The sequence below is a fragment of the Aedes albopictus genome, unplaced genomic scaffold (genome assembly GCF_035046485.1).
Source record: "Aedes albopictus strain Foshan unplaced genomic scaffold, AalbF5 HiC_scaffold_122, whole genome shotgun sequence".
In the NCBI taxonomy this organism is placed as follows: Eukaryota; Metazoa; Arthropoda; class Insecta; order Diptera; family Culicidae; genus Aedes; species Aedes albopictus.
The window spans coordinates 1-22577 of record NW_026916614.1 but is presented as its reverse complement, the minus strand read 5'-3'; the positions used below and the strand labels follow the sequence as shown (position 1 = coordinate 22577).

The following is a 22577-nucleotide window of genomic DNA, read 5'->3' as shown; positions in this document are numbered from 1 at the left end:
GTTATCGAGTGCACATAACCTTAACTAAAAATTCAACTTGTTATCCAGTCCCCATTTGACGTTAGAGTGGTGCCATGTTTACCGTATTTTCATTAAAGCACGCTTTCTTTTAAAAATATGTCGAGAAGCGTCAAACGAGTGTGTTAATACGTTTAGTGCCTAAAATCATTTATAACAATACACCCATGCGTGTGGACAGCTCCTCTAATCATCAGCTAATCTTTAGAGATGGAGTGATTTGCTTTAGCAATATAGAGGCCAATGATCATGTACATAAGAGTTTATAACGGAGGGTTTGGTTAAACATTTCTTATGCAGTATACAAAAACTAGCATGTTTTTTTACAATCAATCTTTCATTCTTTCTTCGCCCCTCCCTCATTGTAATCTCCCCTCCTCTCATGGAGGTTGAAACTCTTAATGAGGATGATTATGATGGCTAAAAATGATGATACAGTATACAAACGTCATTCTATCAAATTTCAACCATTTTTTCGGTTGTAATAGCCCTTTTAGGTGGATTAATCATCTTTTAAAATTACCTAAGCTTTTATTCGTCATGATAACATAGTGTTTTAAGTAGGTTTACTATATATGATCAATAAAATTTATTCATATTCTTAGATAGGTGATTTCGAATACTTTGACCCATTCTCACCCCCTCTAAGGGGTGAGATTGAATCAATTTTCAATCATTTGTAGTTTACTAAGCAATTCATATAACGTGATAATTTCTTGCTAAACTATCATTACCACATAGGAGAGTATACATACCAAATAAAAAGTTACTCCGACTTCAATTGCATTTGTTATTTAACAAACAATCTTTGAGTATCGTTTTTTGACCCATTCTCACCCCCAACGACGGTACCAAAAATCTCGTGAAAAATGTAAGAATGTTTTTTTTAATAAATCCAGCCATCAATTATTTTATAAGGAATCTGTAGTGCATCTTCAATAACTTCGCTGAAAATCACAAAAGAAATTCAACCTGTAGATCATACGAATTCTCGTGTGATCTGGGAAAGGGTCTTGCAAGCAGCTTTTAAGAATTTCTCTCAACTTTCCATTGCTTTTCGTATTTGATATTTTCGAATTTTGATTGTTTTAGTATTACATTCAGATTTCCTTATGAATCGGCTAGAAAACAAGGATGAAATTTACCGAAAATTTTGTCAATTATTGCAAATTTGCCAGGAATCTTCCGAGAATCTAGTTATAGTGGAAAAATCCTTAAAATGATTCAAGGGTAAATTCAGGAATTCGTCGAGGTTCTTGTTAACTTGTTAGGAATCCACCAGAGATTATTGTTGCCCGAAAATTTTCAAGAACACCGTCAACAACAGAAAAAAATGTCCTAGGTTCATCAACAGTTTTACTCGTAGTAAGCTCCGACAAGTTACAAAAAAAGCTCACCAATGATATACCGTCTACCCCCGTTAGTTTGACCGCATCTAATGTGAACACTTTTTAATTTAACCGCCGCTAAACTGCACATCGTTCAAACTGAAAATGATTCAAACGTCATGAGCAGAATATGACATGGAGTGGAGCAGATCGCAGGATTAAAACAAAACAGCAAACCGCCCTTAGGGTTACCAGAAGTTAAAATTAAAAACTGGTTGGTTTGCATGAGGAGTCGTTCAAACAACGGGGGTTGACGGTTATTATATCAATGGAAAACATATTTAAACATATATCGTTGCAGCAGGAAGACACTTTGGAAAATATGACAGCGTTTTTAGGAAACTCTAAAATCGGATTCTTTGACTATAATGAACAGGTGCACCGCAAAGCAACTCATTTCCCAAAAGTGCACCGCGAGCCAAAGAGGCTGAAAACCCCTGGTTTAGGGTATTTTTGAAGGGTCATTCAGGATTTCCTCGGGATTTTTACACTGGTTCCTTATCAACATGTACTTCGTTTTTTTACAGTTGGAATTAAAAAAAAATGGGGAACCCCAAGTCGAATTGCAAGGCAATCAAATTTTTTTACAACGCCAAATAGCAAAATTACAGAAAAGTTACTAAATCTAAATAAAAATTCTCTGAGCATGATCATTGGGCTCTCCACAGGACATTGCCCGACCAGATATCATTTGAAAAAGATAAACAAATGTCAAACTGATATCTGTCCATTTTGTAACTGTGAAATTGAGACCTCAAATATCTATTTTGTGACTGGACAGTCACATAATTGTACATAGGAGAAAATATTTCAACAAGGAAGTCCTTTTAAGATGTGGTTAAAAATCCCAAACTAGTGGTAGAGTACATTCTAAGAATCATACCAGATAAGCCAACATTGCATCCTTAACAAACGACAGTTACCCTGAATGGTGACTCGTCGTCTGAAAGGATGCAAACAAATTAAACAGGTTTTTTTTTAGTTTTTATTAATGTGTATTTTAACTTATGGCTAGTTTCCACTTCGTACGTACTGTGCAAAAAGATAGGACAAGTAATGGTCAAGTAATGATTCCGCTTTAAAATTACTTGAGCGGTTCGCAGATGGCAAGTAAGGATAAAAGTGTAACACTCATAACGCCTCCCGTGCGAATCAAATGGAGCTGTCACTTTTCCTTGCGGAAAAATTGTCCGCGCTATTATTCCGTAAGGAAAAGTAACGTTTCTCCCCGAGTTTCTCCCCATACTGGATCAGTTGTCAAAATTACTTGCGGAAAAAGAGGGAATTTTACTTGAGCGCTCTACTTGGCAACACGAAACTTAGCTTTAAATGCTAATTCTACACTAAATTAAACAGGGGTATACCACAATAGATCACAGCAATGGTCGCAATGGTTCAAATCCCAACAAAAAAAGTAATTCGTTCAAAGATGTGTTCTGGATCAGATCAGCAATCAGGCTAAGGCCGGGGTGGCCTCTGCTGTACATAGTAGCCTCCTCCATTCTACTCGGTCCATGGCAGTTTGTCTCCAGTTCCGCACTCTGCGTAGGGTCCGCAGATCGTCTTCCACTTGGTCGACCCACCTATGTGTTCTGGATATCTTCTCTAATTTGTTCCATTAATTCGGGAAACGGTTTCTTAAAAAATTCTTGTTGATATTGCCGAAGAAATTTGAGAGTTTGTTACGTTTGTAATTATTTGTGTACGTTTTGTTAGTTTGTGCTATACGTTATACTCTGGTTTGTGAATCTGTCCATAGTATTTAGTTAGTATTTGTAGTGCTCAGATCGTTCCGGGCAACGATCAAGTACAATACGCGCAAATCGTCCACTAGCACGGACATCAAAATGTAGATGGTCTTGTATTGTGGCCCGAATCAGGTACCCCCTTAGGATTAGAAACTCCTAGACCAAATTCAAGATATGTAAGCAACTAACGCTGCGAACAAAAAAGCAATCCCCCAGAAGAAATACGATTACAGGATTGACTGATGGACCAAGAACAATAATGAAACCTCGTCATCCTGGGATTGGACTACGTTATCTATTTAGATAACTGGGCACAATTAATGTTATCTGTTGCATGTTTGTATTTTGTGCATTTGTAATGTTCTATTTTGTTTTTCGTATCTGTGTTCCCAATCGTTGGACCTGATACGGAAAATAAAATGTGTATTTGTAGGGCTATGCTAACAGTTGTCCTGTTTGTGGTGCCCATCGGGGGAACAATGCATTTGTTGTGTTCCGCAAAATTTCATTAGTTACAATTCCTACAGGAATTCATTTCCTACAATGGCTACAGGAATTCATGTAAGAATAACTTAAAAATACCTTTGGTAGTTCCTCTACGATCTTTTGGATTTCCAAATTGGCCCAAAGAATTTCTACAGAGACCCTTCAGAAACTTTCCTACTGTATACGTTTCAAAACATTGTCTACAGTTTTTTTTTTGAAAGTTGTTCACTCAATAGTTGCTTTGGTTTTTTGGGATTTCTTCTATTAGCCTAGTCTTTAGGATTTTTTCCAAACAATATTTCAGCGACTACTTCCTAGAAATTATTTTTAGAAATGATTCAGGATTTTTCCAGTCTGTTTTCTGCCGTTAAGTCACGATTTAAAAATCCATAATGTAAATAGTTTAAGACACTTTCGGCTCTTGTTACAAAGGTTTTTTTGAAGGATTTTTTTCAAAACTTGTCCCAAGATGTCGTCCGCATCATCAAAGATTTGACATTCTATCAGAAGTAGTTTAGGAGATTCTTTTGGAATCCGTAAAAAAATAATTTAAAATATCATGGATTTCTCTCACTCTTCCGAAATTTTTTCAGTATTTCGCGTATTTCTGATTTTTTGAAAGCTATTATGGACGTTTGCCCTGAAAATCCTATAATTTATCCAGAGATTTCTCATGGGATTCTTACGCCTATTTTCCAAGCAGACCATGATCTTGAAATTCGCGAATCGATTCTCCAGAATTTCCTTAGTGCAATATTTCAAAATTTGTGTTAATTTTACAAATTCCTAAAAAAAATCTTCTGGTATTCTTTTACAAGTGGCTTTCAGAGATTTTGTTATTGACCAAACTCCGAAGACATCTCCGGGAATCGGTCCAAAAATTTTACCAGTGAGTTTTCAAAGGTTTCCCTCATTTTCACCTACAGCAATTTCGTCACATATTCCTTGAGAAATAACTTCCGGAATCACTCCAAGAACTAATCGTTGTTGAGATCCCCGAATTTTTCAAAGTTGTCTTTGGAAAGTAACCAGAATTTTCAATTAAAACCAACAATATTGATTCACATGGTGGATCAATTATATGTAGACATTGTAGAGTGTCCATTTCCCGACCATTTTCGTTGTCCTGGGATTCGGGATAAAAACTGAAGCATATTCCAGGAAATCGTGAGATTTTTATAAATTTCTGATAGAAATTACCATTTCTCAGATGTTGTTTATCAATTCAGTTGAATATGGATGGTAATTACACTAGCCACTCATAAATACGGCTTTGTTAGCTTCAGACATCGGAGAACATATACTTACCTTACCGGTCAGACTAAGGCCTGAGTGTCCTCTGCTGTACGTAAGAATCGTCTCCAGTCTACTCGGTCCATGGCTGTGTGTCTCCAGTTCCGCACTCTACGAAGGGTTCGCAAATCGTCCTCCACTTGATCGACCCACCTCGCTGCGCATGACGTTTTCTTATACCGGTCGGATGACTCTCGAGAATCATTTTAGTCGGGTTGCTATCCGACATCCTGATGACGTGATCCGCCCACCGTAGCCTCCCTATTGTCGCTGCTTTTCAGCAGCTGATGCAGCTCGTGATTCATTCGCCTTCTGCAAGTCCCGTCTTCCGTCTGTACTGCGCCGTAACTTTGTTCAGCGGAGTCCAAAGTAAGCTCGATTTCCTGCCACAATGCGTTTCTGAATTTCTCTGCTGATGTCGTTGTCGGCAGTCATTAATGAGCCCAGGTAAACAAACTCTCCAACCGCCTCGATTTCATCACTGTCGATAGAAATTCGAAGGACGATCTGCGGATCCTACGCAGAGTGCGGAACTGGAGACAAACATCCATGGACCGAGTGGAATGGAGACGGCTACTATGTACAGCAGAGTCCACCCCGGCGTTAGCCTGATTGGTAAGGTAAGGTACGATAGAAATTCGGGATGGCAGGCGTGGTAATTCCTCCTTCGAACCGTTTGCAATCATGCTTAAATGAATAGTTAGCTAACATTTTACGTTTCACTAATAAGCCTTTGACCGTGAACGTTGAAAAAAGACGTATTCAAAAATCTTCTCTGAGGTCATATCACTTGATTCCCACGGAATAATACGTAATGTGCAAATCAAATCAATCCATCGCACCACTCTCGCCGGCAGCCACCTAGCTAGGTGATTCGATTAACCTCCTCACCTACTAATAAGTATCGACGCTATCGACAATCCCTCCGTACCACCCATCCACAACCTGTTACGATCAATTACGCGTCAATTAATAATCCGCTATGCATAACAATCGATCGAACGAACGGTATATTGACCGGTGCGGCGCGGCAGCGCCAACCAGTATCTCTCTACGGCTCGTGCTCAATGCTCGTGGACATTGTAATGACACCCATAAAACCCCAATAACAATCAATCGATTCGCGAAACGACGCTGCTTCTTATCAATTGAGCAGGAGAAGGTACCTACCTATACGGTCACGGAGGAGGGTGTGTGCTCCCAGTAGTGGAAGTTCTGCATTGCTAATCAGCCGGGGGGTCAGGCTTCTCCTACTACCTAACTGGTGGTTATCGGTTACCACGCGTGGAATTAGTAAACAGCTGAGGTGAGAGAGGAGTCGAACAAGATGGGAGCTTGTTGTTATTTAGTAATACTCACTCGTGCACGTGATTTCTGGGGGTTTATGGTTCTTACAGCTGTAGAATGAAAGGTTGTGGAATGACTCACGGACGATCGGTTTTATCGAGGGTTTGAAGCGGTTATAATTAAAATTTTGGTAATTATAACCGTTATTAAGCCAAAATGATCATGAGCTTGAGCTTGAGTATCATCAGATCACCCACACAGGGAATTAACAGAGCTCTGAGAGGATTTTCTGAAGGAATTCCTGAAAATTCCTAGAGGAATCCCTGGAGAAATTCCTGGAGGAATTCGTGAAGGAATGCCTGGAGGAATTTCTGAAAGAATCCCTGGAAGAATTCCTGAAGGAATATTTGGAAGATCTCCTGAAGGAATCCCGGGGGAATTCCTGAAGGAATCCCTGGGGGAATTCCTAGGGGAATTCCTGAAGGAATCCCTGGAGGATTTCCTGAAGGAATCCTTGGAGGATTTCCTGATGGAATTCCTGGAGGATTTCCTGAAGGAATCCCTGGAGGAATTTCTGATGGAATCCCTGGAGGATTTCCTGAAGGAATCCCTTGAGGATTTCCGGAAGGAGTCCCTGGAAGAATTCCTGAAAGAATTCTTGAAAGAATCTCTGGAGGAATTCCTGAAGGAATCTCTGAAGGAATTCCTGGAAGAATCTCTGGACGAATCCCTGGAGGAATTCCTGGAGGAATCCCTGAAGGAATTCCTGGAGGAATCCCTGGAGGAATTCCTGACGGAGCAATCCCTGGAGGAATTTCTGAAGGAATCTGTGGAAAAATTACTGAAGGAATCCCTAGACGAATTCCTGAAAGAATCCCTGGAGGAATTCCTGAAGGAATCTCTGGAGGAATCCCTGGAGGAATTTCTGAAATAATCTGTGGAGGATTTACTGAAGGAATCCCTTGACGAATTCCTGAAGTAATCCCTGGAGAAATTCCTGAAGGAATCTCTGGAGGAATTCCTGAAGGAATCTCTGGAGGAATTCCTGAAGGAATTTCTGGAGGAATTCCTGAAGGAATCCCTGGAGGAATTCCTGAAGGAGTCCCTGAAGAAATTCCTGAAAGAATCCCTGGAGAAATTGCTGAAGGAATCCCTGGAAAAATTGCTGAAGGAATCCCTGGAGGAGTTCCTGAAGGAATCCCTGGAGGAATTTCTGAAGGAATCCCTGGAGGAATTTCTGAAGGAATACCTGGAGGAATTCCTGAAGGAATCCCTGGAGGAATTCCTGAAGGAATCCCTGGAGGAATTCCTGAAGGAATCCCTGGAGGAAACCCTGGAGGAATTTCTGAAGGAATCCCTGGAGGAATTCCTGAAGGAATCCCTGCAGGAATTCCTGAAGAAATCCCTGCAGGAATTCCTGAAGGAATCCCTGGAGGAATTCCTGAAGGAATCTCTAGAGGAATCCCTGGAAGTTGTGGCACAGGCTCGATTGCATAGATGCGATTACAGTAGCAGAAAGAGCACAAGCCAAGGAATGAACCTTGAACTTCCTGCTTCTAAATAGAAGCCCATCAATAATTGTAGTAAAACCCGATGGATCACTGCTAGATGAATCAATCTTCTACAATTGTGAGATTGAAGAGCTCATTGTAAGAGCTATTGGCATTGACATCAATAATTTTTCGGCGTCATACCTCTCCATTGAGGATGAGTTGGTGAGACGAAGAAACGGAGTAGGTAGTCAAGTTCATCAGCAGGCTTTTATGAACTATCAATCATGGGCTTGACTCGGGTTGATGGTCACCACGATATGATGCAACCAATCGTAAATGCTGCAACAGATGGCCGAAGGTACTCAGTTACTCACTTAGCGTGTTCAACGTTCGTTTGTAACAAGTATCCGGAATGCGGTGCATCATCGCTCCAGTTAGATGTCAAGGAAATCGATTTGCCCTGTTCGATCGCGGACTGATACCCAGCTACTTGTCATCGGAATTTAGCACAGATTTCTTATCGCGGTCTGACAAACTGCATTATGTCATCGTGTTCTTCGGGCAACTTCAAGAGCTGAATGTCCTGTCTCGGAAAAAAAAAGTCATAAATCTCTATCACCAAATCACGTGAAGCGCTCTGATATACAACCGACGGAATTACCGGCTTTTGACTGGGACTGGGCCTGGGCATTCATCGCCGTTATCTGAGCCCTGGTTGTAAACTTTACGATACCGGTAAACAATCGATCATAGAACAGCTATCCCACTTCAACTAATACGAAGCTACAGATTTACACCCGTGTTCGTCGATCTTTTTAAGTCCTGATTTTTTGACAAGTAACTTATCAAGTTGTGCGTGTCACATTGTCAAGGTCATCTGGAATCGCAGTTTTTTAGATCGCGAAATGGCGTATAATTAGGGATACGTAGCTAACTGATCCGACTGTTTGTTGTTTACATTGCGATTCAGTCGTATGCAAACAATCTAATGACGGTTATTATTCGGTCGGGCTGGCGTGAGTTTGACGCAGAACAACCAGTTTGGTGACCGATCGACACAGAGCAGCGTCAAAACAAAGCGAACGCGGATATACAGATCGATCTCGAGCGTATGTACACTCCAGTCAGCAGTCTAGCATTTATGATCTCTCGTCCAGCTGTTGGTTTGCCCGAGCCAAACAAAAGTACTACTCAGAGAATTTATTTAGATATTTTCTTGAAGTCTTGGATAATTCCCGTTTTGACCTCCGTCGTAAAATATTTTCCAAACTGAAGGAACTCAAAGTCTGACTGATGAAGTCTGCTTTGTAAGCTTAGCGTCCTATGAGCACTTAGTTCTTAACAGAGAGCTTCCTCTGTCAATGGCCATTTTGTATACGTATATCGTGTGGTAGGCACGAAGATACTCTATGCCCAAGAAAGTCAAAAAAATTTCCATTAGGAAAAGTTCATCGACCGACCGGGATTCGAACCCTCAGCATGGTCACGCTGAATACCCATGCCTTTACAGCTGTGGCTATATGGACCCTTAACTCACAAGGTAGTATCTAGACGAACTCCCGGGAAAATCCTTTGGAAACCTGTGATTGAATTTCCGGAGATATTCCTGAACGAATCTTCAGGGTAAATTCTGTATAAATTCCTGCAAAAATTTCAGAAAAATCCTTGAAACTTGCATTGATCAGAATATCACTGTTTCTTACTGATATTCAAGTACACTCGGGTACCCCTCACCTAGAGGTTTCCCTGTTTTGTTCCGTTCGTCTCGACGATCTCGACAACCTCTCGCGACGACAGCATCAAGAGTAAAAGTGATGAATGAAACTTGCTCGATAAAAGTTGATTCAATTGACCGGTATTATAGAGGCTTGATCAAATTGGGTGACATTGAATGGTATGCGGAGCGTGCTCTCCTATATATCGATCTCTCGCTTCGAAGTCACAGCTGTGCTGTGCACAGGTGGAAGCATCGTCGTCGACGTCAGGTGTCGTTCCTCCAGTAATGGCTTGTGGAATTAGCCTATATTTAGAGACGAAACGACACGATAGCGATGCTGCACAGCGCTGCGATGCGAGCGAGGCTGTTTTAGTGCTGCTGGTGGTGGCCTTCAATATCGAAGCTCTCACTCACCACAATATCGGATGTGGACGACGCGACGAAGCCGGGTGATGTTGTTGCAATGGCTGTTGTTATTGTTGATCAACAAACGCTGCTACACTGAACGAAAACCCCATCCCGAAATCGACTGATTTGTCCGACCATCCATTCCAAATTACCAAAATCGTGTTTTCGAATGACGAATCAGTCATACGGCAATCATCCTAAAAAGCGGATGACGATCATCTTGTTCCCGTATGAGTCGACGCACGCTACACAGGGAAAAATTTCTACTCAGTGGTTGAGTTGGTCTTACTCAGAAATCGAAAAATCCTTTGTTTTCTTACTCAGTTTCCGTTAAAAGTGGGACAACCCATTGCCAATGGGTTGTCCCACTTTTAGCCGAAACTGAGTAAGAAAACAAAGGATTTTTCGATTTCTGAGTAAGGCCAACTCAGTCATTGAGTAGAAATTTTTCTCGGTGTATGTGAATGAATATTAGTTGCAGAGCGAAGGCCGCTCAGATGTACCGAATTTATTCATCGATAGCGTAACAAGTTCCTTGATCGTGACACCCGGGTCGTTGACAATTTTGCATCGCATGTCTTGGACATGCCAACTTTTTTTTGAAAAGGATGCCCGCGAGGGTATCCTGGCCACTAAGCGCATCATTTTTTTAGTAAAAGATAGCGGTGACATTATTGTTATCAATCGCTAAAAAACAAGGTTGCTCGACCATATGGTCGACATTCAATTTTCACATCACTGTCATCCGGTTTTAAGATGACATCATTCGGTCGGTGGACCATACGGTTTCCGACCAAATGTCGTTAAGGGGCGTGATCGTATCGTCTCTCAGTCGATCTTGGGCGGGGGGTTTCGTTCAGTGTAATGAGGGTTGTATGGTCACATGGAGCGTTGGAGGAAGCGTGAAATTTTGTGTAGTTTCAATGGGGGAAAGGTCATTTTGACAATTTTTCATTATACAGAGTGTTAGGTTCGTGACACGTGAGTGCAAACTTTTAATGGGGTTATAGAGGATCATGAATGGTGAAAAAATTATTCTACGCATTTGGTCAAATCTCAACCGTTACGCAGTTATTGAACTTTCCATGTTTTTGACTAAAATTGCCTTAACTGGCTATAACTTGAATATGGTCAAACTTATCGCAGTTTTTTTACCCTTATTCGAAAAATTATCAAATTTTCTATCGAATGACATCATTGAATCGATTGGTTTAGTTAAATAACTAAGTTTTTAGAGTAAAATAGCTCAAAAATAGGGTGTTTTAATTTGATTTTGTAAATTATCTTTAAAAAATGCGTAATAAATTGAAATTCTCTCTTAGGCAAAATTATGACTTCTGTTCTTTGACACCAAACTTCCAGGGAATGTCCACAAATAACGTCACGCTTTGAGAGGGGAGGGGGGGGGGGAGGTTCAGCAAAGTGTGACGACCCATGCAAAAATGTCAGAGGTCCCATACAAAAAGTGTGACATACGGGGGAGGGGGGCTGAAAATAGTCGATTTTTGCTCGACGTAATTTATGAACGTCCCCCTACCTCTTATCGTTTTCTTGCAATTTCGATTTAGCTCCAGTGGCACAGTGCACAAAAAAGTGCTTACTTGTACATTTGCAAATTTATTATTTGAAATGCGATGTCTAAATCGAAATTGCAAGAAAACGATAAGAGGTTGAAGTTTAGTGTCGAAGACAAAATTGTAAAGTGGAATAGGGGTCACAACTTTGCTTAAGATAGAAATTCAATTTATTACGCATTTTTTTAAAGATAATTGACAAAATCAAATTAAAACACCATACTTTTGAGCTGTTTTACTCTAAAATCTTAGCTATTTAACTAAGGCTTCATGTCATTTGATAGAAAATTTAATAATCTTTCGAATAAGGTTAAGAAAACTGCGATAAGTTTGACCATTTTCAAGTTATAGCCAGTTAAGGCAATAATAGCACAAAACATGGAAAGTTCAATAACTACGTAACGGTCGAGATTTGACCATTTGCGAGAACATTTTTTTTTTCACCATTCATGGTCCTCTACCACCCCTTAAAAAGTTTGCACTCACGAACCTAACACCCTGTATAGTCACGACTCCACGGCGTGTTTGATTTACTTTGTCTTAGTTCAAAATAATGTTTAATTATGCCCAAAAACAATGTGGTAAGGGAAGAATCGTTGGAACATTCTTTTTTCCCTTTCTTCGTGTCTCTCCCATTTGGAAAACCACTGGAAAGGCACTACACTGAACGAAACCCCCCGCCCAAGATCGACTGAGAGGCGATACGATCACGCCCCTTAAGGCGAAACTGGATCCATTTCCTCACTTTTTGGTTTTCGATTTTTTATTAAATAACGAAGCGATATTTTCCAAATCGGTTTTCGTGCACATGTAGAGTATGGATCAGGGTATCTTCTGATTTTTTTACGCGAGAGAAAATGTTTTTCGTTTTTGCAGAAACCATTTTTGAACAAAATTTCACTAAAAAATGGTTTCTGCAAAAACGAAGAACATTTTCTGCAACGTAAAAAATTCAGAAGATACCCCGATCCATGCTCTACATGTCGATTGGGATGGGGTTTTCGTTCAGTGTATGGATTCAGCCGTGTGCTGAACAGTGAACATGAATACGGACATGCCGTAGTTCTTCATCTGAGTGCTCCTAATGCGCAGGATCTTCATCTGTGCCATTTTGACTCGTCTTCGTATAGGAATGCAGGCCCGTTAAACCACCTGAAGTTATTGTACCGTGGGTACACAGTCATGGATCACTTAGTAGTATTTTTGACCTTCAAAATTCAATTAAAAATAAAAGAAAACAAAAAATACGACTTTGAAAGCACCGTTAGCCCTGTTTTGATTCGAACTTTTCATTACCGATCCATTTGAAGTATAATCGCAAGTCATTTCCGCGTAAAACAGGAATATTTCACTGTTTACAAAATGCCTTATTATGAATCAGCTCCACAGAGTCCCACATATTATGGATCAATTTTTGCCATATTATGGATCAGTGCAAAATTACTCAAAATTCCAACTCTAATAACAAATTTGCGTTTGTAAGGCTAAACTACGCAGTGTATTGATTATTTAACTGATGGAGTACCCGATTTTACAACAGGAATAAAGAGAAAACATTGAAAAATCCCGAATCTATTCACTTCGAAAGAGGTGCGCCACTAGGTTTCAGTGATGCTCTCCATTTTAAGTCTTATTATTACAACTCTGTGTTTCAAGACACCTGGTTTTCAAGGTTACATGTTTTTTAATGATACTTTTGATACTTTAAGGTAAGAATATTGTATCAAGAGCGTTGAGTGGAGCGAAAATCTATCTTTGTTTAAAGTGATCCATAATAGCGTCAAACGATCAGTTTTTGGGTCACATTATGGATCACTGTTGAAAATCACATTATTCTAGTATTTGAGTCCCAGAATGAAACAAAACTTCTTTTAATAGATACATACATATCTCATCCAACGTGTATGAGCGATTTTTATATCGAAATTGATGGATTTCGACACTTTTAGAACTTACCGCTGCAGGAGTAGCTTCTTATGGAATTCGGCTGTTTATTGGCAGATGTGAGAGGACAACACTATCGTTGTATTAAAATACATTTTATGTTTAGATTGAACTCTTGTAAATGATTTTTTATCTCAGAAAACAAATAGGATCATGCTACAAAAATGAATTTTGTGCCGAAATATATGTTTTGAGCAAGATATTCGACTTTAAACATCAAAGTGATCCGTAACTGTGTGTGATCCATAACTGTGTAGGGACGGTAGTAAATAGCTGGGACCCTTGCCTTATTTCGTAGCCTTGTCCTCCACGTTTAGCTTGGTTGGCATCCATCTCCAATCCGAAACGTTCGTATCTTCGAGGATCTCCATAATCCGGAATGCTACGAACTGTCAATATCTCCTATGGTCCAACATCACTCTACGGTTGATCGGAATGGTGTGATTTTCGGTCAGTGAAAGTCTTCATCAGTGGCGTTCCAATCGTTACTGTCTGACGTTCCAGACAAGGTATCCCAATCGATTGCAATGGAACTACTTTGGTCTTTGCACTAAGCAAACAGTACCGGATTGTTCACGAACACGTACAACTCCAGCAATTCATAGGCTTCCTGACTGTATTTTGGGATCTTCAGTTTGGAAGCATTTCGCCGGAAATTCGCTGGCAACAGTTCCTAGGGTAATTCTGGTGACATTTTTCGAGAAACTCTTATATTTTTTTCCTACTGATGTCTTGGAAGAATTTTGGAAGAAATGAAAGGTAATAAATTTGTTTTTTTTTTGAACAATTTTCAGCGCAGTTCTTAAAGCAAGTTTTGGAAGTTTTTCTTCTTGACAACTTTGTGTTGAACTGCTTAAATCCCAGAAATATCGAAATAATATCTGACAAACAATCTGCAATTTCAAACGGAATTCATAAGTAAACTGTAGGCAGACCTCTTTTAGGATCAATTTACAATTTTTTTCCTGCAATGCCAATATTTCGGGCAAAGCAAAGCTTCCAATGCGGGGTCAAACAAGAAGAAATTTAAAATTTTTAAGGGAATATATAGAATAGAATACATATTGGGAAGCATAGCCGAATTCATAATTCATAATAAAATATTTCTGCACTTCCTAAGTTTCTTCAGGACGATTCCAGAACATATGTTAAAAATTCCAACTGCGTGTTGAAGTGTTTTCTGATGGACGCCTACAGCTACAAAGAGTTTCTGGAAGAATTGTTGGTGGAATATTAGTAGAATTTGTGGGAAGAGTGCTTTGGATATGCAGGAACTTCTTGCTGGATTCCAGGAAATGTATCTGATGATACTTTGAAGAAATTTCTGACAGAATTCATGTAAAAGTTTAGGCATAATATAGCTGGTTTTTACGATATTTTCAGAATTGGTTTAGGTTCAATCCCTTCAGTACAACTCTCTGAACCAGTTGAACAATGAAATAATTAATAATGGATGTAATGTTGCTCATGATGAAATTTCTTGGAACTCCTCTTTGAAATAGGACCGTTTGATTGAATTTTGGTGAAATTTCTTCAGCAATTTCTGGATTAGCTGCGTAAACTTCTGTTCATTCCTTTGGAAGTATATCTGAGACTCGAGAGCTTGAGACAAACATTAAAATTTTATTTAATATCTCTGAAAATTAAGACGACATTCCGGGAGAAAAAAAAATCGCAAAAACCTAGCTTAAAGTCCAATAATGCCTCGATGGTGTGAGTTAAAAGACCTTTCTTCAGAATTTCAATGAAATTGCATCTCAGATTTCTGATCTATATTTTTAGAAAGCTTATGTTATTTTTAACGAATTAACTGCACTAAAACTTTCGAGCATACTACAAACAAAGCGTTGGGTTTGAATAAATGTAGTATTTATAGCAAGTTCTGAGTAGTTAGTGCCAGAGTTTTCTACTAGTAATGTGTAGTAATATTGGGATGCCAATATAATCCTGGATATTGATGGGTATTTACTAGTAAACCCTGAAGAAAACAAGTGATCTCAAAAACTTTTTAGGGTTTGGAATTTCCTTGGCATTTACTTGGAAATCTATTTAAAATTTGTTCTGAAATTCATTTGAGGGTTACTACAGAAACTCTGTCCAGGATTTTACCTGTAATCCCTTCCGAGATTTATTCTTGGATTTCCACTTTCCATCGCAATTCCTTCTCCAAATTCTTACCCAGTGTCTTACAGAATTCTTTTCTTTATTTTTTCCTGAGTTCTTCCTAGGATATATCTAGGGATAATTGCTGGAGGTTTGTCTGAATTTCTCCAAGAGTGTAACCCAATATTCTATCCAGGGGATCAGATTTGCTCCCAGATATTTTGGTGATCCATCTGGGATTTCAAAGAAAATTGTTTCTGAAATTTCTACCAGAGCAGAGTTCATCCCAGGGTTTCTGCTAAATTTTTTCACGGAATTGTTGCCTTCGTTCCTCCCAGGATTTGTTCCAGAGGTTTTCCAGGTAATGCTTCTAGAGTTTCTTATGAGGTTCCGTCCAAAGATCCTAATAAAATTCTCTCAATGTTCATCCAGGTTTGGGGCTGTTCATAAACCACGTAGACCAAAATTTGGCCATCTCAGACACCCCCCCCCCCCCTCCCCCATCGTAGACTTTTGTCTATACAAAAAATTTGAAATTTGTATGGAGCGTAGACTTTGGCCAGGACCCCCCTCCCCCCAAAAATTCTACGTGGTTTATGAACGGCCCCTTTGCGGTTTTCTGTGATAGCTTTCCAAAAATGTCAGCAGGTTTTATGCATGCCTTCGCATTTTTTCAAATATTTTTGCAAAAGATTCTCCGGGATTTCTTTCGAAATTCCTCGCGGAATTTCTTCGGTAATTTCTCCGGGAATTTATCTCATAGGCTTCCAAAGGTTCTCATAGAAATTTCCAAGATTACTCTATGAAATTTTTTGGAGATGTCTCAGTTTTCTCGGGATTTTGTTTTCCGAAGTTGATTTCGTTATTTCTCCAATAGTTCTTCTCAGAGTTTATCGCGAGACTCCACCAGGATTCCTTCCAAAATTTGGGCATGAGCATAAGCATATTTCCCTCCTTTTTTCTTTTTTTTCTTTTCTTTTCTTCTTTCTTCTCTTTTTTATTTCCCTCTGTTTTCAATGGAATTTCGTTGGCCATGCCAAGAGTTATTCCGAAAAACACTCCTGGAAAATTACCACAAAAATTCTGGGAGTTAATATTAGAGAAATCCCAATATTTCTGTGTATTTTAACTAAGGCTAATTTATGCTTATTCACAATCACAATTGCAGTATTCCTGGGAAAATATTTAAGAGAATCTCAGGATGACGTCTTTGAAATCACCGCAAGAGAAATCCTAGAAAAACCGTTGTAAAAAGAAGAACTTCATGTGACCCATCCTCATCAGAAATAACTCCTGTATGAAAGGAACTCAAAAGCAACACCGAAAGAAATCTTTTAAGACGTAAAGTTCCACGAGAAATGTCTGGTGAAACTCTTAGAGAAATTTTGCGAGAGCTTTTAAGCAATATCCCTGGAGACGCTCCTGTTGTGAGATTCTGTCGTACGATTCCAGATAGTAGTGGGAAGAGATGCCGATTCTTCTCGAATTTGTTACCCGGTGCACACAAAAGTGAATATTGAATGGGTTTGGATACTTTGGATACTGGTCAATCCCCAGAAACTAAGGAGCAAAGAAGTGATGTTAACCTTCTTGGCATCGTCACTCTCACCCTTTTTCAACGTGTACAAAACTGAGTGGTTGGAATGAGATGTCCCCGTTGTATGGCTTCAATGATGAAGATTCAATCTTTCCATTTATTTTTAGATAATTTTGACAACGCTGCACAGTAAGACTGGCCGTTTCAATGCTTGTAATATATCTCCGATGTGCTGCAAACATTGATAATGACGCAAGATAAATGATTCTTTCAATGAATGTCTGTGTATTCTGTAGAATAGAGTAGACTGTACAAATGTAGACTGTACAAATACCGGAAGAAAACCTAGAAGAAAGTTGACGTAAATTTCTTGAAGCATTACAGGAGGAACGTCGGAAGAAATATAGTGAGGGACTCTGGGAGCATTGCAGAGAAAACTTCTGGAATTCACAATAACTCATGTAAAAATTCTTGGAGGAATCACAAAAAAATAAATCTTTAGGTAAAACGCAGGAGGAACTCCAAAAAAACCTTGCGAAGGGTTCTGGGAGCAATTCCGGGAAAACCTCTGGAAGAAATTCTGCAGGATTTCCTTGAAAAACTTTTGAAGAAATCGGTTGGACTTCAGGATGCCTGGAAGGTTCTCATGGAGGTATCCCGGAAAGAATTGTTCGAATCTTGAATAATTGCTGGTAGGAATACGGAAGAAGCTCCAAAAGGAATACTAGGAAAAATGCCGTGAAAAAATACGAAAGGAGTTTGGTGAGAAAATCCTCTGCTAGAATAATCTAAATTTGAGGAAGATACGTTGATGAATTTTAACATCCAGACTCATTTTCGTCCACTTAGCCTACACTGAGCTTCCACGACGGGTTAAAAAAAGAAGAAATGTTGAATTTCTTAGCAATACTTAAAAGAAATCACCTAGACGAAAAATGGTAAAACTTTATAGAAACTTATGAAATATATTCTGGGTCGTACCGGGAATTGATACGTGTCCATGATGATTAGCCGAAAATATTACGGAAGTGATTGAACGTTATTATATGATAACAAAAATATTGTGCTTTGTGTATGACTGACAAGATCTTGAAGATTGTCATCCAGACAAGGAAATCCCTAATTCAAAGTGAGACAAGCAATACAATTGTATTTTTTTCGCCGCCATTCCCAATGCATGTCGCACACCTTCCTATTCGATCTCGTCATGTGATTTAAAATAGGTGCAGTTCATTGAACAATCTACAGTTATCTCCAATCACCGTCGCTGTCTGTCCGTAACCAGATTGAATGATCCGGTATAAGCACGTTCGTCACCCAGTTTTTATAGATTTCGAATTGCATCTCCGCCTCGCACTTGCGTGTGACGTATACCTTTTCAACTCCACGATAACGCCACGATTGAGAGGACGCAATCGACGCATTTGTTGTATCTTATCTATCCGTCGTCGTCGTCCAGATAGAGGGTAAATCATTTTACAGCTCCCGTTGATTGTTTCCAGGACCCATCCAATGAAGCGTGCAAATCAGTCAGTCGCTCACAGTGTGTAGACTCTGTCTATAGTATTTATTGGTCCGACTTGGGCCGCCCACGTTCCACAACCGTGCCAAGTGCGGCCAATCACACCACGCTCACGATGGGAAAATCCGCAGTGATTGTCCTCATCGGCACAGTATTGCTAGCAGGTAAGTGGGCTTGTAGTCGCGTCGATCAAGGACTTCTTCTCTGACTCCAATCGCCTTTATTCCAGCGTCCTCAGTGCGGAGTCAAACCCCTATCGGGGCCAACGTAGTGCTCGATCCCCAGGATATATCCGTACTGGTGCACGAAACCAAAGAAATTCTGGTCCGCTTCCGCGGTCAGCTCACGCAGAGTATACAGTTCAATTTCTCCAACGAACACTCGGAGTTCGTCATCGTTACACCTTCGGTGATCTCGATCGATGCTCCCTCGAATGGGTTTATCGATAAGGCCGTTCCGGTCGCCCTGCAAGCCCAGTCACCCGGACAGTTCGACCTGGTGGGAAAGATTATTCCGGCTGGACTGATCGATGATGCGAAGGCTTTCATCAGGGTAACGATCGCCAACTCCACGGCGATCATCTACGTATCGCTTGTGATCGGATGGATCTACTTCGTGGCGTGGACGATATCGTTCTGGCCGCAAATGATCATCAACTTCCGGCGGAAGAGTGTCGTCGGGTTATCGTTTGACTTTTTGGCGCTGAACCTGCTGGGCCATACGCTGTATGCGATCTTCAACTGCTCACTTTTCTGGAACGATCACATCGAGCAGGAGTACTTCAACAGGAATCCCCGGGGGTTGAATCCGGTCATTGCGAACGATGTGGCGTTCTCACTGCATGCCTCGTGCGCTACATTTCTGACTGTGGTGCAGTGCTTCTTGTACGAGGTGAGTTACGAAGAATGGCGTAGATCGGATCGTCATGAAAACTTGATGTATTGTTGAACGTATTGCAGAGAGGAGAACAACGGGTATCGTATACGGCCCAGGGTATTCTTGGAGTGTTTGCGACGATAATTGTGGTGTCTGGCATTCTGGTTGGTACTGAAACTTGGCACTGGTTGGACTTCTTGTACGCACTCAGCTACATCAAACTTGCGATCACCTTGATCAAGTACGTACCGCAGGCGGTACTGAACTTCAGGCGGAAGAGTACAGTGGGATGGAGTATCGAGAACATCCTTCTCGACTTTACCGGTGGTATGCTGAGCATGCTGCAGATGTTGCTCAATGCTTATAATTATGGTAAGAAACAACCGTAGCATACAGGTAGATTGATGAGGATTTATAATATTCCAACTCGTTTAGATGATTGGGCATCGATCTTTGGGGATCCGACCAAGTTCGGATTGGGACTGTTCTCCGTACTGTTCGATATTGTCTTCATCGTGCAACATTACGTACTGTACAAGTAAGTATTCCGATTCCTTGTCGAGTCGTTGTCCAAACCATAACCGTTATCCGAGAACCAAGTCTAATCGTAACTAACCCTCAACTTTAACCATCCAATTCACACAGACGGCCCAAGAAAACTATCGATACAGTAGAATCTAACCTAGAAACACTACTCAAATCACCGCATCACAACACGGCCACCAGCACTGACACGGATTAACAGCCCCTAAACTAACCTTCAAAAAACACTTGCGTTACTCACAATGAACACTGTAACACAAAACAAAACGGGTGTAACCTAACCTCATTGTTTCCCCTCTGTAACCCTCGAGTAGAACGTGATTTCATACAAATTTTCCCTCCAATTCGTAACTTTTCCCAAAAAAAAAATAATTAAAACAGAGAACGTGAGCCGAAAACTTTGGAGGAGGAATCCAGCAACAGCGGCGGAGCAACCGACGCCGGAAGCAAGACGAGCTTGCCGTAAACTCGATAGGGCCATAGCAGCCGCACGATGTGACTTTAAGTTTGAATGAGTGATTGAGTGTTGTTGAGATGGGTGTGCGCGAACCACGCATGAGTGCCAATGCCTACTTAAGATATATACGTAATATGTACTAGGTATATGTATGTAATCACAAATTCCGTACTGAGATTTGCTCTCTCGCTGATGTGAATTTCGGTTAACATTTTTATTGTTTGCCGAGAGCGCAATCGGTAAAGAGCAATATTTATTTATGCGTTCAGCCCCAGGTTCCTGCGCGTTCCTCCCGCCCGGTTGGAGCGGGGAGAGATCATCAAATTGGCTTCCAGAAGAAGCAATTTTGTGGCATTTTTTTCGGATAAGAGAAAGTTTTTCATCAAGTTTATGTGTTTTATATACAAATAAATTATATTGTACTGAGTTGTTTAAAACTTGTTTTATTCGAGAGTTTCAGGAATTGGAGCAGTCATGCATGTCCGAACTATTTGAAAGAAATATTTGACCAGTAGGCCAATGATAGCAGATTTAGGTATATTGAGTTCTTAATAACAAAGTACTTAAATATACGGTGGGATGTTGTTTGGACGTGAAATTATCTATCACTTCGGACGAACCTATTCAAAAATCCTTTAAAAAATCTCAATATTCAACAATCTTCCAGATGAAGACTTTTCTGCACAATTGTTATCAATTGAACAGATCTCGTTTCGTATTCAAATATAGAGAACGTTCCGTTCCCAAACTCACCGACATGTCTATAAAATGTAGGTGTACTTTTAATGACTTTTACATTCTCCACGGTCTGACTCCTTCGGTAGTAAATCGTCGTTTGTTTGATTCGCGTTGTTATTGTTTGCATACGTAATGCCAGCCTATGCCAGTTCATGCAAATCTTGAAATAGGGTATGTGTGCCATCAATAATCTCATGCTCCCATTTTCATCCTATTTGAAAACAAGCGATTACGGCACCGATTGACTCCGTTCTTTTTGTTTTCATGGGTGCTCACTTCTAACAAAAAATACAAAAATAAGAAACAAAACAAACAGCGCTTCAATCCTTTGTTTTTCGTGGGATGAAAATGGGAGCCACATGCTTAATAAGGGAACCAATACCCTACCATTTCTGGCTGTTTACGGTAATTCTACTTCCAAACTGTGTGTAAGCAATTATTCTATTGTATTTTTTTTGCATTTTGTCATTGTCCAGCAAGACTATTCGAAAGAAATGTTTGATTTGTCTCGAACGCCCAGTGATCTATTTATAGATCAGTAATTTTCGCGAATACCGTGGAGAAATAAGGCATGTTGGAAGACTAGTATGGGGTGATACACAAATTATGTCAGGCAAAAATCGACATTTTTAGAGCCCACTTGCGCCACCTAGCGGACAAACCTCCAACCAACTAGTTTACTATCAGATAGTTCTTGATGTCCTGATCGACCTTGTCGAAGTCAAAATTCTTCTATGTCTATGTCTGACTCTCGAGATACAGAAATTCAGAATTTTTAGAGCTCACTAGCGCCACCTACCGGATAAACCCAGAACCAAATAGTTCACTATCCGTTAGCCCTTGATGTACTGATCAACTTTGCCGACGACGAAAATTTTCTATGTAGTCTGATTCTCGAGATACAGAAGTTCAGAATTTGTAGGGCTCCTTTGCGCCACCTAGTGGATAAACCTAGAATGAACTAGTTCACTATCCGTTAGCCTTTGATGTACTGATCAACTTTGCTGAAGACGACTTTTTTCTATGAAGCCTGATTTTCGAGATTCAGCAGCTAAGAATTTGTAAAACTCACTAGCGCTACCTAGCGGATAAAGCGGATAGTTCACTATCGGATAGCTTGTGATTCCCTGATCGACCTTGCCTAAGACGATTTTTTTTCTATGTAGTCTGATTTTCGAGATACAGAAGTTCAGAACTTTTAGGGCTCACTAGCACCACCTAGCAGATTTGCCTTGAACCAACTAGTGCGCTATCGGGTAGCTCTTGATGTCCTGATCGACCTTACCGAAGACGAAATTCTTCTATGTACTCGAGATACAGAAGTCTCGAATATTTAGGACTCACTAACGGCACCTAGCGGATAAACCTTAAACCAACCAGTGATTCTTGAGATACAGAAGTTCAAAATTTTTAGAGCCCACTTGCGCCACCTAACGGATGAACCT

The 22577-nt window shown here is 40.2% G+C and overlaps 1 protein-coding gene across 5 annotated transcripts in view; it reads left to right on the top strand.

Moving 5' to 3' along the window:
• Positions 1-19932, top strand: part of LOC109414751 (cystinosin homolog) — a gene marked incomplete at its 3' end in the record, with an annotated part of 65125 nt that extends 45193 nt beyond the window's left edge. For all 5 annotated transcript variants that reach the window (XM_062843262.1, XM_062843260.1, XM_062843257.1 and 2 more), the window contains 4 exon segments: positions 18499-18682; positions 18748-19409; positions 19478-19766; positions 19830-19932. In XM_062843262.1, the coding sequence (XP_062699246.1) occupies positions 18634-18682; positions 18748-19409; positions 19478-19766; positions 19830-19932 (1103 nt within the window).
• Positions 19933-22577: the final 2645 nt, after the last annotated feature.